Genomic DNA, 19,421 nt, shown 5'->3' with positions numbered 1-19,421 from the left:
ATAATTACATTGAAACATTTAGTGTTATGGTTAAGTGCTGGACGGCAGATGCTACGGCTACCGTCAGCCCTCAGAAAGGGCCGCTGTTAATCATGTGGTTATGGCACTTTATTAATACTTTATTGCATCAGCCATCTTTTTTTTAATGACAGATTACTGATTTTTGTGTTACTTAAATACTCTACATACTGGACAGACAGATACTCTTTCTTCAGTCTTTTACAGATATTGACTTCTGACAGACTTCTGAAAATTCAAAAGTGCTGACAAGAACCTCTCCACCAGCTGACAATCAGACCAGATAAATCCCCAGCATGTGTAATCAGGATGCACTTTTACTACAGGGTGCAAACAACAATCAGCAATGGATTGATTACTAGAGAGGCCTACCAGGCATAGGCTGTGTCAGGGCCCCGCTGCCTTCACCTGCAAAATGTTACTTGAAGAGACACATAGCAGCAAAGAGATGCAAAATGACCCAAAAGAAACATAAATTGATTACAAAATGAGGCAAGCAACAAGAGAGATACAAAAATGCTAAAATTAAAATTATAAATTATTACAGAAAGACACAAAATTACTACAAAAATACACTAAAAGACCACAAGAGACACAAAAAGACTACAAAGAGAAACAAAGAAACCGCACAGAAACACTAAATAACTACAAACATGGCAAATCAATCACAAATAAATACAAATGACTACAAAGGGACACAAAACAACTACACAAATACACAAAAAGACCAGAGGGGACACAAAGTGACTACAAAGATATGCCAAACAAGAGCATAGACACACAAAATAACAATAAAAAGCTACAAAACAGCCACAAAGACACACAAACTGACTACAAAAATTCATAAAAAGACCAGAAAAAAACATAAAACAACCACAAAAAGATATAAAAAAAAATACAAAAAAAAGAAGCAAAACCACCACAGAGTGTGTGTCTTGCTCCTATGTAGGAAATAATACGGGGCCCTACATCTGAGCCCAGGGGCCCGTTGTTCCATAACCTGCTCATGAAACCAGCACACTGTCCAAGACAAGGGCCAATAAATCTTATGGGCTCACATGTTCACACATTAGTTGTGGACGAGTTGAAGAACAGACGGGCGAAACACCTCAGGGAGATCCAACTGTCAACCTGACGATCCAGCACTTCATCATCACATGTACCAAGAGATTAAATTACACACATTCGGATTGAAGGTGATTCATTCTCTCAACAGAAACAGTGAATTTGGACTTTTGGGAGTTGAATTTATGAGACAGAGTACATGAAGATGAGCTAACGGCAGGTGTGAGCCTCTTTGTGAAAAGTCTAGAAAATATATTCCCACACTTCTATATGGATAACATTTCTCCAGGGACAGTTAGTTCTGATTGAAAAGTAAAAATCAAACATGGGAAACCGTCTCAGCACCAAAGGGGAATTAGCTTTCATCTAAACATGAAAGAAAACACAGGAATAGCCGGCAGCCAGACGAAAACACATGCTCATGTGTTGTTCTGTATCTACTGTCATCACAGTCTCTGGAAACTGTTCATAATCCAAATCACAATAATATATTTTGGGCCAGATTTTGGCTCTCAGAGTTGTTGTCAAACATGTTCATATTTGCCAGCTTGTCTTCAGTGTAAAGGTGAGCTGTGATCCAGACGGAAACAGAACCCTGCTAATTAAAAATCAGCGGCACACTTCTGCTTTTCTGTTTTAGCCCCGACACCCTGTTTCACACAGACACACACACACACACACACACACACACACACACACACACACACACACACACACACACACACACAATCAAGTTTGGTTTAGCTCCAGACATGTATGATACAGCCATAATATGCCATCCTTTTAAAGCTACCGTAGTTCAGGTTGCATAGAGATGTTGCTAATAATAGATTTATCTAATCAATGCACACATACACACACACACACACACACACACACACACACACTAACCTTGGGTTGACTTTACAAGTCTGCTATGCAATCTCCCTGCAACACCTGACAAAAAACCATCAACAGTATTTCTCAGCGGGGTGCAACTCACATCTGTGTGTGTGTGTGTGTGTGTGTGTGTGTGTGTGTGTGTGTGTTTGAGTGTGTCCCTTTAACCAGCAACATAAATGGAAGCGACAGATACCTGGAAGAGCGGAAGAGTTGGAAAGGAGAGGAGGAGACCTCTATTTTTGGAGACGGTATTCTCATGGTGTCCCGGGGGAAAGGGCCGCTGTGGGCTCCCCTCAGATGGCAGCTCTGGAGAAACCTGCAAGCAGAACATGTCAGTCACAGATGAGTAATAAGGATTTATATTTTGGGGGTTTGCAACAGCAGTACAGTCAGTTTAAATAAATAAATGCAAGTGGCAGAGATGCAACAACTGGTTTTGGGAATGTGCTGAGTTGCCTGACTTCCTTTCGCCCTGAAAACTGAGAGACCTCCACTAATTTACTGAACGGCTGCTGTACAGCATTGTGGGACTAAATGTAACAAAAAACATACAGAAGAAGAAGCCGGCCCATTTCTCTAACATCCAGGCCTTTTCTGTTGCTGTGACAACAACAAGGACAAGAGGAGGCAACCTTGGACGCTGGACAGCTTTGTGTCGATACAACACTGACTTTCTCCTGAAGGCTGTCAGCTTTGCAGAGCACCAACACTGACTCACACCTCGCAGTGATTCCGTCTGCAGTGAACTCATCTGACATATCTGTGGTCAAACTGTTTTAATCCAGCATTTGATTATCAGAGAGAGTGAACTTTGGCTGTAACCACTCAGACCGCCATGGTTGCTAATGGAAGACAGCAATTTTTTCTCTCTTGGGTGAAATGGTCTTGTTAATACATCTGGTTGAGAGGAAACTGTTTCTGAAGAGCCAGAGGGGAATTTAGATCATGAGTGGCTGATTTATAATGAGTTCAACAAGTGCTGACAAGATTTAACTGAACAAAAATGCTTTTACTTGTTTGAAGTTTGAACATACATACATCATAATCAGGCCCATTGCCAAGACTGTACTTTACTGTTATTCAAAAAACATCTTTAATTAGCAAAGTTTGATCATGTATTTCACTGTAATGCATCTCCACTTGTAATTCAAACTTCTATGTAAAATCTTTATTTCTATTAATTTTAGGTTACATTTTTATTTAATAGTCAAGGAGTCTTTAAAAGCTGTTTTGGGATTTTAACCTCTCCTGCTCACTTTTTTTTTTTTTAATTCTTACTCTACTTACCTACTTACTCTACTTTTTACATATGTGCATATGTGTGTAAATAAACCAAACAAAATTATTTTAGTCCCCTAAACATCCTTACCATCCCCATCACAAAATTTGGACCTGACAGGAATGAGGTCAGATTTTTAGTTTTTTCATATTTATTAATTAAATCAACTAACTGCTCAGTTTCTGTAAACTGAATCTTCCAACTTGAAGGTCTAAATGCTTTCACACTGCCAAAACAACCACCATGTGTTGGATTTTAATTGTAAAATGTAAACTCATAAATTGCCAGAAACTGAGTATTTGTCTTCTTACTGTTTGTTTGGTCATAAAATATATATTATGTATGGTAAATTGGTATCTATGAGCTAAAGTACTGGTATTTTATACTAAAATAAGAGGATTAAACATAAACAGATTAATAACTAATTAATAACAGGCCATGTGAAACATTTTATTTGCCACAATCATTATTATATGTGTATGACTACAACTGTTTGCTTTGCGATGACCAGGAACATGAGTTTAAGGTTTACACAGTGTGTTTTTATTCACCTCCACATCACAGGTGAGTCATACGCACACACAGGTGGTTTGGCACAAGATAAAACCAAAAGCTTTCACCCTGAAAAAGCTGTCAGACAGGCGCCCAAGGGTACTGCATCATTCACTCTCCACACTGGTCAGTTCATCATCTGAAGTCTGTTACTGTAAGAGGCCTGTGGCGGAGATTTTGTGTTTAGTATGACATCTAGTGGTAGAAATTAACATTTCACCGACAAGAAAAGACCACCTTTCCCTCAGTTTTTTTAATGACAGCATTCAAATGGCAAAGCTCTTTGTGTGGTGTGTTTTATAATATGTGATGAGGTTGGGTATAGTTAGATATGGTTCAAAACATGTTTTTATGATTGACTAATAGACATTCAAATAACACATACAGGTGTTTATTTGTTTATTTAAAATTAATGCTAGGACTAGGACTGCACAAGTAATTAATTTGTTTTGCAAAATCACAATATAGACAATATAGGCAAATAGGTTAAAAAAAAAAATAGGCAAAAACAGAAGGAGCAATATTTGCTAAAGACTAAATATGCCACAATTCAGGAGGCAATAGTTACAAACATTATAAAAACATCAACTAAATAATGCCTTCCTGTGTGCCCTTTTTTTTGCTCTTCAGTATTATAATTATCATCCATAATTTCCATATTTATAGTCTGACACAAAATACAAATAGTGTGTTTTTAAGCTAACAAAAAAAAGAAGTTAAAAACATGCTTTAATTTTGCCCCAAGTAAAGACATCAAATAAATGCATATGGTTTGTCAAAATAAATTATAAATAAAGAATAAATTATCTGTATAAAAATGTAGGCTTAATTTACACCTAACCTTTTATCACTTCAGAGACTTTATATATATTTAATGTATTTAAATAGTTTGCTTTTTAAAGGTTGTTACATCTACCTCCGTCCGTCACTGTAATTATTACTTACATGGTGTTGAGGAAAGAGAGGAATTGGAAATGTGCGGCAGTCTACGATTCAAGGAAAAATGTGGGTTTGATCTAGGTTTGATCTTTGGTGAATTATGGGAAATGTAGTTTTAGGTCTTTTTTTCGCTTCACCACACATCCTAAACATCTAAAATATATATAATATTAATATCCAATTGTTTGAAAACACATAAAACACCGGGCTGTGTAAAGGTGATAACACTAGGATATAAAGATAAACGCCATTGCACTAAAACACACACAACTGACTTCAAGTCCCAGAGTGCTTTGCGAGCTGCGAGCTCCTTCTGGTAGTTGTAGTCCACATATCAGGCTCGTTTCCGTGTATCTAGCCTACCTTAGTTAGGTGGTGGAATCTGCTCAGCAAAGACAAACACATGTGAAATTATTGATCAGGTAGGGCAAACAGCTTATTCTGCCGGCTCCTACCTATTGAGCTCGTCGATCGGATATAAAATATCAGTTAATTTATTATGGTCAGTCCATAATTTGTCCGTTAATCTAGAAGCTACAACCAGTGTGCAAAATCAGCGCTTACATGGCGATGCATTTCCTTTTGTTCAGCTAGCTTATTTGTAGAGATGTACAAGCCAAATTCTCAGGAATGTTACTCATTTAAGATGAAGAGTGACTGAAATGATTTGTTAACGTAAGCTACCTAGCTATTTCCTATTTTAGACACACTGTAGGCGCTTATTTCCGACGACACTCGACACGTAGACATTTATTCAGCCAGTCTCAGTGAGGTTACTCATTTATTTGCCTTAAATGTACTCGTATATTATATATAACCTGTAGTCTTCATTAGCATTGAGCTACGTTAGTTAGCATTAGCACTGGGCTTGTCGCAGTTACGTTGTTTACATCCGGTAATGCGGGTCTGTTGGCTAATTTGCATGGCTGAGCTCAGGAGGGCGACCTGCTGGGTGATACAAGTCTGTTAACTGCTAGAAAAACTATATAAATTAATATAAATTAAGGCTAGAGGAGAAAGTAAGCGTCAGCTGGTCTTGTTATATTCACTAACTCAAATGTCTTGTGTCTCACAGGGTTGTCTGAATTTATGGAAACATGTCAAAGAAACGGGGCAGGTAGGATCACATATCGTCACACTGTTAAAATAATCGCCTAACTCATTTTTTCAAGTTTTGCAGGAAACACAAGAAACTTCACCAAAAGTGTAACATATGATATTTATTGATCATTTCACTCAAAAAGGATGGCTATTGGCATAGTAATAACACTGTGTGTAAAGTATGTAACTTAAGAGAAATAAATGACTTAGGCAATTTTTTAACATGCCTTTGTGACTTAAGCAAGATATGGTAACACTTTATTTTGAAGGTGTCTATCAACATAAGAGTCACACAAGCCTGTCAGAAACATGACATGACAAGTATCATGAGCATTAATGTTACTTCAAAGTGTCATTAATGTTCATGACACATCCCATGTCACGTTTATGACACGCTCATGTCACTCTTATGTAGACACCTTAGAGTAAAGTGTTACCAATTATAGTGTCAACAATAAAACACTGATAAACTAAACTGATAACTAAACAATCTCCCTCTAGCGCTTTGCTGGGTTTTTATCTGATACTTATGAATGTGGCACATTGTCAAAGAAGTGATGATCTTAAAGGGGTAAAATCACATGATCTGATCAACTGAGGATGTAGGTGATTTTACCATAGGTGGCCGGCATCATGAGGAGATGATTTAGGCAAAAAAAACGATTTTGACAAAAAATGACTTAGGCGATCATTTTAACAGTGTGATTATATTAATGTTGTATGTCAGTGTATGGCAGTATACTAATCTATGCACCTAGAATGACATTATGTAAACATAATAACTTTTATTAACAACTTTATTTCAAGTGTTTCCTGTATTCTTCTTAAAGGGGTACCATGCAACTTTTCCGCATTAAAATGTCAAGTCAAAATGCCTATATTATGTATTTTCTTGAGTCCCAAATGTTTGCAACAATTTTCAAATCCAATTAATTTGTTAAGTTTATTCATGCTATTTAATCTTTTTCATTTGGTAACCTATATCACCATATCTCTCTTTATGCATGTGTCAACATTGTTGTTGTCTGCCAGAAACTCTTGACTAAAGTGTATGACTATAAAAAGTAAATGATTTAGCTGCAGCACTTTGAAGTGGAGACACTTGCCCTCCGGACAGCATGGCAATTATGAATATTAATATATAATGTATGCACCTGTAAGAGTTCACTGTTTGGACGACTTGGAAAAAACAAAAAGCCAACACTAATATTGAATGAAAAGATCATAAAATAATTTTAAAAAGTTGATCATACAGATTATCATCTATGACATTAATGCTAATATGAAGCTCATTCCCTTCATGTTCACAGGAAGCGTAGCAGTGGAGAGCTGAGTGAAAGCTCGGCGTCGACCCTGAGCCCAGACCCTGACAACCTGCTGGGCCGCAGGATTCAGCACACCTGGAGGGAGAAGGGTAACGTGACCAAGTGGAAAGGCACCGTCCTGGAGCGCCTGACTGTGAACAGCTCTCTCTACATGGTCAAATATGATGGCTTTGACTGCGTGTATGGCATCGAGCTCTTCAAAGACAGCCGGGTGTCCAACCTGCAGGTGTTGACTGAGAAAGTCGGTGAGTGTAACTTTGTCTAATGAGTGACATATTTCTGCTTGGCTTGGGTGTGAATTTGTATACACTAAAATACTGAGAAGTGATATTTTTAGCTCTTTAATTTGGGGAACTACTCCGGTTACACTTGGTCATTTATTTATACTGTGTGTTTCTCAGTATCTCGGGGATCATTTTACTATCGGCACTATAATGACCTTTTCTTAAGATTTCCCGTTTGTGTTGGTATTTTTCTTATTCTCATGGTGTGGTGACTATCGTTGCTAATGTTTACTACCCAGTTATTCTTTTGTTTCCTCTAAATACACCATTGTTGCTGGCTGAAAGGTGCAAAATAAGTAACATGTTTCATGGTTCTGAGTATGAATGAATGCATTCTAAGTAGATAATAAGGCTGAGCAATATGGCCTGAAAATAAATTTCATTATTTCACAACAAACCTGATTTACGATTTTTTTTTTTCTCAAAACAAACTGCAAATGGTATGTCTTAGCAGGAGTAAATGAACAAAGGTGAATTACCCTATTGGTATTAATAAAGTGTACATTTTCAACAAACATCACTTTTTTTTCTTTTTTTTTTTTTACAAAATACATGGTCGCCAATAGAGTTTGAATAAAATATTTTTTAGCTCTTTCCATGAAATGATTGGGACAATGTGGTTTATTCTTGACAGATAAAGTGTATATCTTCTCAAAACTTTATTATTCAATCTCTTCCAAACATATCACAATGAAAATGAAACCACATTTAACAGAGGATTATGTCTGAAAACAAAATTATTCCATCTTTATGGGTGACCGTGTACTTCTGGTGAGATTTTTGGGAAAAAATGGACAGATTGAGACTTACAAATATGTCACAAAGTCAAGGCATATGCTGAGTCCAGATCATTGTGCAAATGGGCCTTGAACTTGGCAGAAGAAGTTCATCTTTTGTGTTAATTTTGAGCTATTTCTTTAATATTCATCATCAAGCCTTACAAAAAATGAATGAATGCGGGAATGTATTTTCCATCTCTGATGTGGTGAGCGGCTTCGGTCTCATCAACAGAACCTCCAGCTTCCCACGGCTCCTCCCTCTACCGCCTCAAACGTCAAATGACCCCTGGTCACTCGGGGGGGCCATATTGGCTCTAAATAGCAACTTCGCAGCTCTGAGTAACCATTAGAATTCTTCCGATATCGTAAACTCTTAAGTAATCACGTAATCCAAAGTAAGCAAACGTTTCGCTGCCGCGACACTCTGTGTTAAATGGTAAACTTATTTACTGCAGTGAGCTAAAATAAAGCCAATATTAAGAAAAATCCCTTTTGGGATGTATACAATTTTCCAGTTAACAGGCTTATCTAAATGTTTTCTTTCTGCAGTGAATAATAAGATAAAGGTTCCTCCTGGGGCGGAGGAGCTGGTGGGCCGGGCTGTGGAGCATCTGTTCGAGAAGGAGGATGGCGAGAAAAACGAGTGGCGAGGCATGGTGCTGTCCCGTGCTCCCATCATGACCCACTGGTACTACATTACCTACGAGAAGGACCCGGTCCTGTACATGTACCAGCTCTGGGACGACTACAAGGACGGAGATCTACGTGTCCTGCCTGAATCAGGTACAGTAGCGAGAGCTTCATTGTTTGTTTGCATAAAACTATCAATGTTTCATATTTCAGATGCTCCTGGAAAAGGTGGGAGGAAGAGAGCAGGACAAATTTACATAGTCAGCATTACAAAACACTCCAATCTCTATTCCGCCTTCTTTTTTTTCTGAACATTTTGTGCAGAGTTTTGCTTGACTCAAGAGTAAGAGAGTATAATTTGGTATGGGCACTCATGTGTTATCATGAAGACACAATGCTATCTATAAGGGATTAGAGGAGACAAGCAGAGGTGAATAAATGAACTGGGGAAGGCATGTTTGGTAGGGGACAAGGTTCAACTTCAAATTGTAGATAATTTACTATGTAAGAGGAATACTTCAAATTTTTTTGTTGAGGTTGGGTTGTATGAGGTACTTATCCACAGTTAGTGTATTACCTACAGTGGATGGTGGACAGCTCACTCGCAGTTTGGAGAAGCAGACAAAAGTATCTGCACGAAAACTAAGCAAAATGTGAAAAAAAACCTTAACCCAAACTTAGACCATTATCTTTGCTCTCTTCAAGGACACCAGACTCCTTTGACAAAAGGTTCTTGCAGAACACAGAAGCTGCTGGTTTTCCGCTGCCTCGATCAGTGTATTTGTTTGTGTGACTTTGGTGTTTTTAAAGGGTTTATTCCAATTCACCAAAGTCACACAATAACATAAACAAACCAAATGATCAGGGTGGGGGTAGAACAGCAACTCCCGTGTTCTGAAAGGTAAAATCGCTATTTTTGTCTATGATGTCTGGTGGCTTTGGAGAGAGCAGTTGAGTTCCCTCCAAGTAAATTTATACAGGGCTATCTTTTTTTTTAGGTGAACCTTTTTTTAGTTTGCTAAAATATGTTTTGCCTCTGCCCACATCCTCAGCAGTACATTGCTTAGCTTCCGGGCAGGTTCTCCTTCCTGCTTCTCCAAACTGGGGGTGTGCAGCCCGCCACCTTCTGTAGTTAATACACTGACTACGGATAAAGTACCTCAAAGAGCCCCACTTAAAAAAATAAAAACCATCCCTTTAACATTGCAGCTTTTTCTTGTCTGCAAATGTTTCAACGTTGGCTGCTTAAAAGCTATAAACGAAGCGATTTCTTGCTCCTGTTTTATTGGTCTTATTCTTTCTTTCTTTGACAGAGAACAAACACCTGCTGCCAGCAGACAGGAAACCAGGTGAGGAGCCAGAGAGCCTCGTGGGGAAACAGGTGGAGTACGTCACAGATAACGGTCTTAAGAGGACGGGCTTGGTCATCTACCAGGTCCCAGCTAAGCCCACAGTATACTACATCAAATATGACGATGACGTCCACATTCACGTCTATGATCTGGTGAAGACCACCTAGTACTGACTGTCCGGTATCCTCTTCAGCTGACGGCTCCTCTCTAATCTGAGCCGCCGTTACCTGTGAAAGTGTTACAAATTTCATTTTTCCTCCAGCAGGAGACGATGTGCCGAAGATTAAAAAGTCCCGTCTTTTTTTTGTTTTGTTTGTTTGTTTAAATTGTTTTGGCCTCCAGAGGCTTCTTCCATTCTCACTCCACCAGACATTTTGGTTTTTGATTCTCAATTTTTAAGTTGACCTTAATGTATGACTGTTGGGTCCTCTTCAGTGTAAATAAAGCAGGTCTGAGACTGGATGTATAGCCCAGCAGCTGAAATGGAGCTAGACGTTTGTTTTGGTTAAATCACACTTGTATAGTGCAACTTTCAAACTCCAAATTCATACTTTTTGTAAGACATCAAAGAAAAAATAATTAAGCTTTCTTACCTATACCTCTGTGTTTTACTTGTATTTCATTTCACTTTTATATGCCTGTGCTATTTATTTCATCTGGAATATCTGGCTGTGCTGCTGGTAACATTTTGGCAAAACTTGTCTGCTGTGCTTTCTGTGTGTCACTGGGTAGCCCTCAGTTGTTGAATATAAAAGTAATATTCATTTGACCAGTGTACTAATTTTACCATCGCAGTGAAATATTATTTCAGTTGAAGTGTTTCGGCATTAATGAGACTCGACCGTCTCACATCATGGATGTAAAACACAGATTATTCTTAAAAAGTCATTTATCATATTTTTGTTCTATTTCTTCTTGTAAACTTTTCTACATTATGATAATATATGAAAAATACTGATGATGTTGATGTCATGTTGTTTCAGCAGTGTTTATGCTACACACTATTTATGTAGTTCAAATTGGCTACCAACAATGTTTAGTATTTTGGACTGAAGTCTTTATTATTTGCCAAAAAATGAATGATGTGATATGACATATTCAGGCCTCAAAATATTGTTCATTGTGACCCTAAGTATGTTTTTTCTGTAAATATAATCGGAGACATTTTTATGAACGTAAAACAAAGATGCTTGAAAATGGATTCTGTGTGAAGTTGTTTTTTTAAGATTTCATTTATGAACATTTTCAAATTAAATTACATCAAGTAAGAGACAAGTAGACAATGACAAATACATAAACGGTAATAAGAAAATTGAAAAAATATAAATAAAAAACCAATAGACAGGGACACAGACGGGGGCAAAAGTCACAGCAGTGTCATCTGCTCCACTATACAACTGTCCATAGCAAAGAGAGTATCATTGGTCGTTAATATGCTCTAGCATTGGACTCCATATCCTGGAGAACTTCAGAGGGTTACCAGAAACTTTCTCAGTCTCAGTCACGTGTAGAATACTTATGAGTTCCCTCGACCAAGTCTTAAAATTGGGAGCTAAATCAGACCTCCACTGTTTCAGGATACATCTCTTAGCAAGCATCATACCATGAACCAGTGCGTACGTTAAAATCCAAGTTTTTCAAAGTATTTGAGCATCCTTATAGAGCAGTTTCAGGGTCAGGTGTTACAATGATGTTAAAGGCAGAGGAAAACCATTGGAAAATGAAAGACCAAAAGTTGTGTAAGTTCGGGCAGTTTACATTTTTTACACAGTGGAGAGACATTAGGGAAACTCTTGTTTAATCTGGTTTTAGAATAATGTAATTTATGAACTACATTGTACTGGCTCAGTTGAAGCCTTGCATTAATCGAGCAAGACTTAATGTTAGCTAATACTTCATTCCATTAGTCATCCTAGATCTCAATACCAAGTTTGGTATTGTATTATTTTAATAGTGGATGAATCCAGAGTACTTGAAAAGTAGCAAACCAGCTCTGAGATTTGAACAATGAATTATTTTTCAGCCGGTAATTCATACGATTTAATAGCCTGTCGGACATAATGTCTCAACTGTAAATATCTAACAATACCCATACAGCCTCAGCGTGGAGTTATTGTTAAACACTGTTTGTGTTGATATTTGTGTGAATGAGGTCCACCGTGTTGCAAGTAGAATACATTAGTTCAGTCAAATAGTAAACACATTTTGTCATATAGCATACATGTTGCATAGCATTGTCCGCCTCTTATTCAGTGGCTGTATTTTTCACTATAATTCATAATCCAAGATGTGACCTCCAGCATTATGTTCTAATTATATTTTTCTGTGGTTAAATTGACCCATTCAGATTGTGAATATTATTGGAACTAACTGAAGGCTGTATGTGCATACTGACCGTGTAACTGAATGTGAAATACCCCCTCTTTATACAAGTACTTTATCTGAGAGACATCTGTCCTCGACCTTGCTGAGTGCAGGGAATACTTCAGAACATTGAATAGATGCTCTACATGCATTCTGTTGCTTGAATGAAAACTTTTGTTTCAAAGCAGCCATCTATCAAATGCAACGGTCAAATTATTGGAAATATTTTAGTAAAATCTACATTTTTGCCTCCAACTTCCCCAAAGAGTTTCTTATGTTATGAACAATAAAAAAGAAAACCTTATAGCACAGTATGGACAGAGTAAAAACGGCTGTCAAGGTGGAGGCTGGAAAGCCTGGCCAGTATAGTTGTCCTGAATCTGGAATTTACATAGCTATAGAGACCAAAACTGTTTCTCTGTACCAGGCAGTAAACACATGCTGTAAAGACTCCCGTTTGGAGCACAGCCTGTTTTGGCAAAACTGTAAAGGCGCGAGGAAGGTCCAAAAAGGTGGGTTCAGTTTCCAAAAAGATGTTCAGCAAAACCAAATAACTAAAAGAACAGAATAAAGGCTTATAGGACCCCTAAAAAAGATCAACAAAACATACTGAAAAATAAGGCAAACACAAACAGACATTAACTCAACTAACAGACCTGATGCAATGAGGCATTAGGGAAACTGATATCCTAGCTGATCAAACCAATAAAGACATGTGGGAGGACAATATTATTGGAGGTATTACTGGTGACACAACAAGGTGGAACGGACATCTTTATCTGTGAGATGAGATATGCATTGGTTCCTTTTCAATCGTAAAGTCCTGATAGGCAACATGCCACAATACCTCAACACAATGGTTACTATAGGCCGGTTTAAAACTATGCTACTAAGTGCTTTTAACTGTAACTGTTTTAAGTTGCCAATGGTGTTCTGTGTGTTCTTTACTTGTTTTCCCCGTGCTCTTGACATCATGATTTCTCAAGATTTAAACAAAGGATAAATGAAAAAATGAAATTAATAAAAACACCAAAGAAACTCAGCGGCCAAGTAACCCAACTCAAAAGAAATGAAGCAATATCAGATTAAACTGAGGTACAATATGACAAACAATGAAGATTAAATGTGTTTTCAAAAATTGCTATTAAAGAAATTACAAAATAAACTGATTGTTTTGTAATTTGGCATCATTTGGCAACTTCTAATGATTTTGGAGCTAGTGCTATAGCACGGTGAATGTGTGCAGCATTTTTAATAGCCCACTTTACGGGCACATTACCAAGTAATCAATAAGGATTATGAAAATCTTTAGCTCATACGATAAAGTGTCTACTGCTGTATATGGATTATGGTACTAAATTATCAGCTGTGTAAGTTAATAGTGTCAGTTCTCCTGGTTTCATTGGCCTTGGGTAGCTATAGCTACTGTCATTGGAAAAGAGTTGTTTTCTTTTTGTTGGCAGACAGATTGCTTTGACCGGTTCAGACACTTTCTCTGAATCGGTTGCCTGTCTTTCTTATTTAGCTTATTGATCAGCTAGATTGTGTCTTTGATCCTTTAGCTTTCTAGTTTACCAGCGAGGCAAAAGCTGTTACAACAAAATAATCAAGATAATATTGGTGAAAAACAGATAGTTACACATTAAATAACAAAAAAGAAATAACAATCAGTGTGTCATGCTTTAAAAAGTAACCAACATTATAAAGTTTGACTCGACCCCCTTGTTCTGCCGCTTCATGTTTCTTGAAGCCTATTTTAATCAGTTTCCTGAAAAGCTTCTGTATTTAAAGGCCACTGAAATTAGGGGAACTGACACTATTAAATTACACAGCTGATAATTTAGTACCATCATCCATATACAGCAGTAGACACTTTATATGAGCTAAACATTTTCATAATCCTTATTGATTACTTGGTTATGTGCCCATGTGCCCCAGCTATTAAAGATGCTGCACACATTCACCATACCTCTATTTTCCTCTATTTTAAGCAGTTATTTGTCACGCAGTATTGTAAATTATTAATCACCCAGAAAAAATATATTAGAGATGACCCTCCTTTGATATTTGTAATTGTTTAATGCCAAACGCAATCTGCCATGAGGTGCAGCTGATGTCTGATAACAGGGTTGATCAGCTCATCAAATGTCAGCTCAGCTTTGAAGATGAGCGAACATGTTCTCATCTGATTCCCGCTCCTCCTGACCACACACACATAGCCACATGCTGACTGCTGACTGCCTCTCCCTCCCGCAGAGTCCCTCCGAGGTGCCAGGGTGCTGGTGATGGGTGCCAGTACAGACAGCGGGGGAACAGTTGGCATACCATCACGCCAGGCTGGGTGCCCAGATAGTAATAACAACGAGGAGGGAGTACATGCATTACACAAGGTCTGTGCTCTTGAGAATGTGTCTGATGCAATTTGTCACCTGTTGTGCACTTCCTTTTACACATCCATCACTATTCTCTAGCATTTTCTTCCTCCATGAAACCATCTGTCTGGACTCCTGGCAGCTGCTTTCATTGTTCAAACATAATAATCACAAACTCAAGTATCTTTGACTGTGAAGCCATCTCTTCCCACAAGGTCATAGGAGCTCCGATTTGTAATTCAGGAAAAACAGGATGAATAAAGCACCATATGTGCTTGTTTATGGCTGACGTGTGATTCTGTCCCTGTCCTGTGGGTGGCAGGAGCACTTGGGGGCCCAGAGAGCTGGATAACAGGGCATGTTTTTAGGGGAGAAAGTACAGACAAAAAACATTTTTAATGCTGGTTAATTTTGAGATTTTGGGTTACTTTACTTCAATAACATGTCTTATTTCAAACTAGTGGAACTGCACACTATTTGTGTCTGTCGGTGTCTTCTAAATTCACCAAAATATAGCACTTCATAATGCCTCATTTGCATATAAAAAAATAATTGTCTTAATGTCAGTGATCAACAGTTTCATGGTAACATCAATCTTATTATTTTATCCTTTTTGCCTGTAGTGTCTTTCAAAATGTATGGATTTTTTACAATACATGTCTTTAAAGGCAGTTTTTTCTCAAATTCTGAGCCAGAAATCTCCACTTCAGTAGCAGTTATAGAAATCAAACTTTTTAGTTTTACTACTATCAATATTCTGAAGAAATTCTTCTGAGGAGTTTGTTAATTTATCATTTATAGCCTGATTTATGCAACATTTATTCCTATTTCATAATATTTTTGTGTAGTATTTTGTTTTATCTTGCACTGTTTGTACATACTATTTCTCAATATTTTTCATACATTTTACTGTAAATATTTCTATTGCAACTATGTGAGCTCCTATCGCATTGCACTTGTACATTGACAATAAATTATATCTTATCTTAAAGGCAAATATATATTTATTACAGTATTTTCTGATTCATGGACTGATAAATAGAGACATCTTACAGATGCATATTTACAACTGCAATTACAAAATAGGTGGGACGTCTCCCAGTTTGGCATTAGATATCTTGTCTGTCTGCTGTATTTAATTGAATGAAGGAAATCATTGCATTCTGTTATTACATTACACAGTGTCCAAACTTTTTTACTGTGGTTGTGATGGATAACATTTTTCTTTAGAAAACTTGTAACACAAATAATAACTGTCTTCATGTAAGTAATAACCTTGTGGAGTTTCATGTTGCTATCTATTAATTGACATGTTTCCCTGTTCACCTGAAGTGTCTCCCCTTAAATGTACAGAGCATCTTTAGAGAGAAAAGAGGTGAGCAGTTATTTTTATGTTCTGGAGGCTGTGAGGCTACAACCTACAATGAATGGACCATCCTTCACCTCTGTTCCAAACCGGCTGAGAGCCGTTCATGAGCTCTGTGAAAGACAGAAGCATCTTCATGCATAACACTATTTATACTCCCATACAAAGATATGAAAGGCTGTTATTCGAGAATCTTCGGCTCCATTTTTTTCCTATGAGTTACATTATTACAGGACCTTCATGGAGAACCTTGAAACTTTGTCTGCATTCTTATTGGCCAATAAACAAATGCACTTGACTCTTTTGTGTTGCTTAGCAACGGAAGCCAGTCCCTGGTTTTTATATATGAAAAAGCAGCATGCCGCCAATCTGGAGATTTACAGGGTGCAGTGTGAATGAGACCAGCCACGATGCATATTTAATTAAAACATTGCAAGCTTTTCTGAGGGAAAGGGGCTGTAAGCATTGTGTGTTATTAACAGGAGATGGTGACAGGACTGATTTTTAGTGTCAGTGGAGATAAAATACGTTGCTCAAATATATCTTGCTTCTCAAGCCAGCTTTAAAGTTCAATCTTTACTTTGCATTCATCTGATAGCATCTAACATAAATATAATGCCTTTTTTTCATTTGAGACAGGCTTGACTTTCTGCTCTAAACGCCCTGCTTGCCATGCGCAACAAAAATGGGGATCCTGTCAGGTCACTCATGCAGGTATCCTGAGGGAGGGAGAGGCTGATAGGGTGTATGTGGTGTGTTTTCAAATTTATAATGTCTGCTGCCTCGAGCCTTTTACATCACTTTCATCCAAACGTTTTAAATCCCCCATTTCTAAGAAATAATTGTGCTTACCCTCACTGCTTTTTATATGCAGCATTTAAGCACAGCTGGTGGAATTTAACATGCAGCGTGGTTCAAAGGCTTTTAATTGTACATCTGTGTCTATTACTATATATATGTATATATATATATATATATATATACATATATATATATATATATATATATATATAGTAATAGTAACAGTAACAGTAATAGTAATAGTAATATATATATATATATATATATATATATATATATACCCCAGCATTGGAGAAGAGAGCAGGATCTACCGGACATGTGTCTCCTGCTATGTGTGCGCATGCCTCCCACACTTCTTCTTTCTAGTGACTGTAGATATGTTTTATATTTGTTCATTTCTGTTGACTGATATTAATCAAAGCTCAGAAAGGGCCTGCCTCTGCATCCCGACCATAAGCAGACAAAATTCAGGCAGTGAAGTGTAATAAAAAGCACAACAAAAAAATATTACAATAAGAAATGTGAGACTCATCCCCTAATTATTTCTCATCCTAATGGCCCCCTAGCACTGCCACTAAGATCACACTAAAGGCTTCCTTCATAGCAATGTGTTAGCCACCCTGCAGGGAGTCAGGGCAGCCTCCCAACACTTCCCTTAATAATTAGGATGATTGCCTGCAAAGTTGATTATGTGATATCTTCACAATTTGGTTGCATTCATGTATTCCCTCTGCTGCTGGTTGCACTTCATTCACCTGCTCTGACACAGACTGAAGTAACAACTAAACCACTACCGGAAGTTCTGCCCACTGTCCCTTACAGTGAGTGAGGCAGGTCTCTTATTGGGTGTATTTTTGCCCTCTTTGTACTCAATTTTGCACACAGTACAGCGTTAAGTAAAGCTTCCTGGCAGCAGGCCATGTCATCTAAGGGATGTCATATATTTAAGTGGAGAATGAAGTGTAGTTAGTAGGACATGAGAAGACAAATAGACCAGTGTTTTTTTGTCTTTGGGATCTCCTCATTACCTGGTGTGCATGTGTGTGTGCGTGTGTGTGTGTGTGTGTGTACATTCAGTGTTATATTGGTGCTGACGTGAGGAAATGCAGAAATACGCATAAAAAGAGAAAGAATATAATCCAGGTTTTATTTCAACAATATAAAAAGGCAAGAAATAAAGTCCAATGCAGATTAATGAATGAACGTTTAGATGAACAATTACATTTATGTAGCACAATTGGAAAGCAGTGAAGTGTAGAATCAATAATTAGAAAGGAAGTGAAATGAGTAATACTGCCTTATTTCAGCCTGTTTTGTACAAGGTGTGCTGCTGTTTAACATTATTACAGTATTTCCCTGAGGTTATGGTCACATTATACTGGTATTAATGATAATCCTATTTTAAACAATGAAATTCTGGTTAATAATACACATATCATAACATTGTCTAAATATTCCAGCGTCTCTTAAATAATTTCCATTTGTGTCATTTATTTTCCAAAAAACATACTAAACACACAGCATCATTTCCTTCATAACTTCTATAGATATTGTAATAATATTGTTATCCTGGATTATTTTGGCCACGATACTCGTGTAGTGAAAATGTGATAACTTGACAGCCCTAGTTGTCATGGTGCGTGATTCAGTGCCATGAGTGTCCCTGCTCAAATGCTGCTTTTGATTGCAATTTTGCTCGTAAATAATGAACATTAAGGCTCAGTCACATAGGGGCGTGCAGGCAGAGATGAATCATAGCATTTTAAGTGCGTTTTTTAAGGGCAGGTTACATATTTTTGAAGCTGAGCTAAAAGGAATACTCAGACATTGACACATGAACACATTGTGAATTGAAGAGCCGTGCAGGTTAAAGCTGACGTGGACTGAAGAGCGCTGCTTGTGCTGAGAGGCAGACTGGGACTTGTTGTTCTTTGATCAGCATCACAACAAAATCACTAGTCTTCCACTCAGCACCACCAACACTTTGCCTCTCATATGTGTTTGCACATCCACTGCTTCACTCTGTAATGAAAGAAAAGAGTTGTAACACCACAGAGCTTTGACATACTACAGTTTGAACCCTCTGTTAAACATGAGAGGTAGATTTTTTGCAATGTCACTCAGAGTTTTAGAGCATTTCAGGATATGCAGGTGCATCAGGTGTTGCAGAGCGTCCGACCACTGCCTAGTGGTGTGTTGACAGGTTGTGAACTTCAGATGTCGGAGATGGAAACATGCAATTCCCCTCTCTGTGTTTCCCTCAACCCATTTCTCTCTGAAGCCTGTTGACATTCCATCCTTCCTTTGTTGTT

At 37.7% G+C, this 19,421-nt stretch overlaps 1 protein-coding gene across 3 annotated transcripts; it reads left to right on the top strand.

The window, feature by feature from the left end:
• The first annotated feature begins 5,049 nt into the window (after window positions 1-5,049).
• Window positions 5,050-11,407, top strand: LOC131980956 (spindlin-Z-like). 3 transcript variants are annotated; one of them, XM_059345251.1, is made up of 5 exons: window positions 5,050-5,157; window positions 5,811-5,852; window positions 7,147-7,406; window positions 8,774-9,007; window positions 10,168-11,407. In XM_059345251.1, the coding sequence occupies exons 2-5, from the start codon at window positions 5,833-5,835 to the stop codon at window positions 10,371-10,373; spliced, it is 720 nt and encodes a 239-aa protein (XP_059201234.1). In that variant the 5' UTR covers window positions 5,050-5,157; window positions 5,811-5,832; the 3' UTR covers window positions 10,374-11,407. The 3 variants fall into 3 exon arrangements, with proteins under 3 accessions (XP_059201234.1, XP_059201236.1, XP_059201235.1); XM_059345253.1 differs by having other exon boundaries at window positions 5,130-5,237; XM_059345252.1 differs by lacking the exon at window positions 5,050-5,157 and adding an exon at window positions 5,166-5,410.
• The last annotated feature ends 8,014 nt before the right edge of the window (window positions 11,408-19,421 follow it).

The sequence above is a fragment of the Centropristis striata genome, chromosome 11 (assembly GCF_030273125.1).
Source record: "Centropristis striata isolate RG_2023a ecotype Rhode Island chromosome 11, C.striata_1.0, whole genome shotgun sequence".
Lineage (NCBI taxonomy): Eukaryota > Metazoa > Chordata > Actinopteri > Perciformes > Serranidae > Centropristis > Centropristis striata.
The sequence above is the reverse complement of the archived record's forward strand: the minus strand, read 5'-3'. Positions and strand labels throughout refer to the sequence as shown.

Bases quoted from the DNA above. Each gene is read 5' to 3' on its own strand.
- LOC131980956 (XM_059345251.1), top strand. From the start codon at position 5,833: ATGTCAAAGAAACGGGGCAG. The intron at 7,407-8,773 runs GTGAGTGTAACT...TTCTTTCTGCAG, and splicing joins GGTGTTGACTGAGAAAGTCG to TGAATAATAAGATAAAGGTT. The intron at 9,008-10,167 runs GTACAGTAGCGA...TTTCTTTGACAG, and splicing joins ACGTGTCCTGCCTGAATCAG to AGAACAAACACCTGCTGCCA.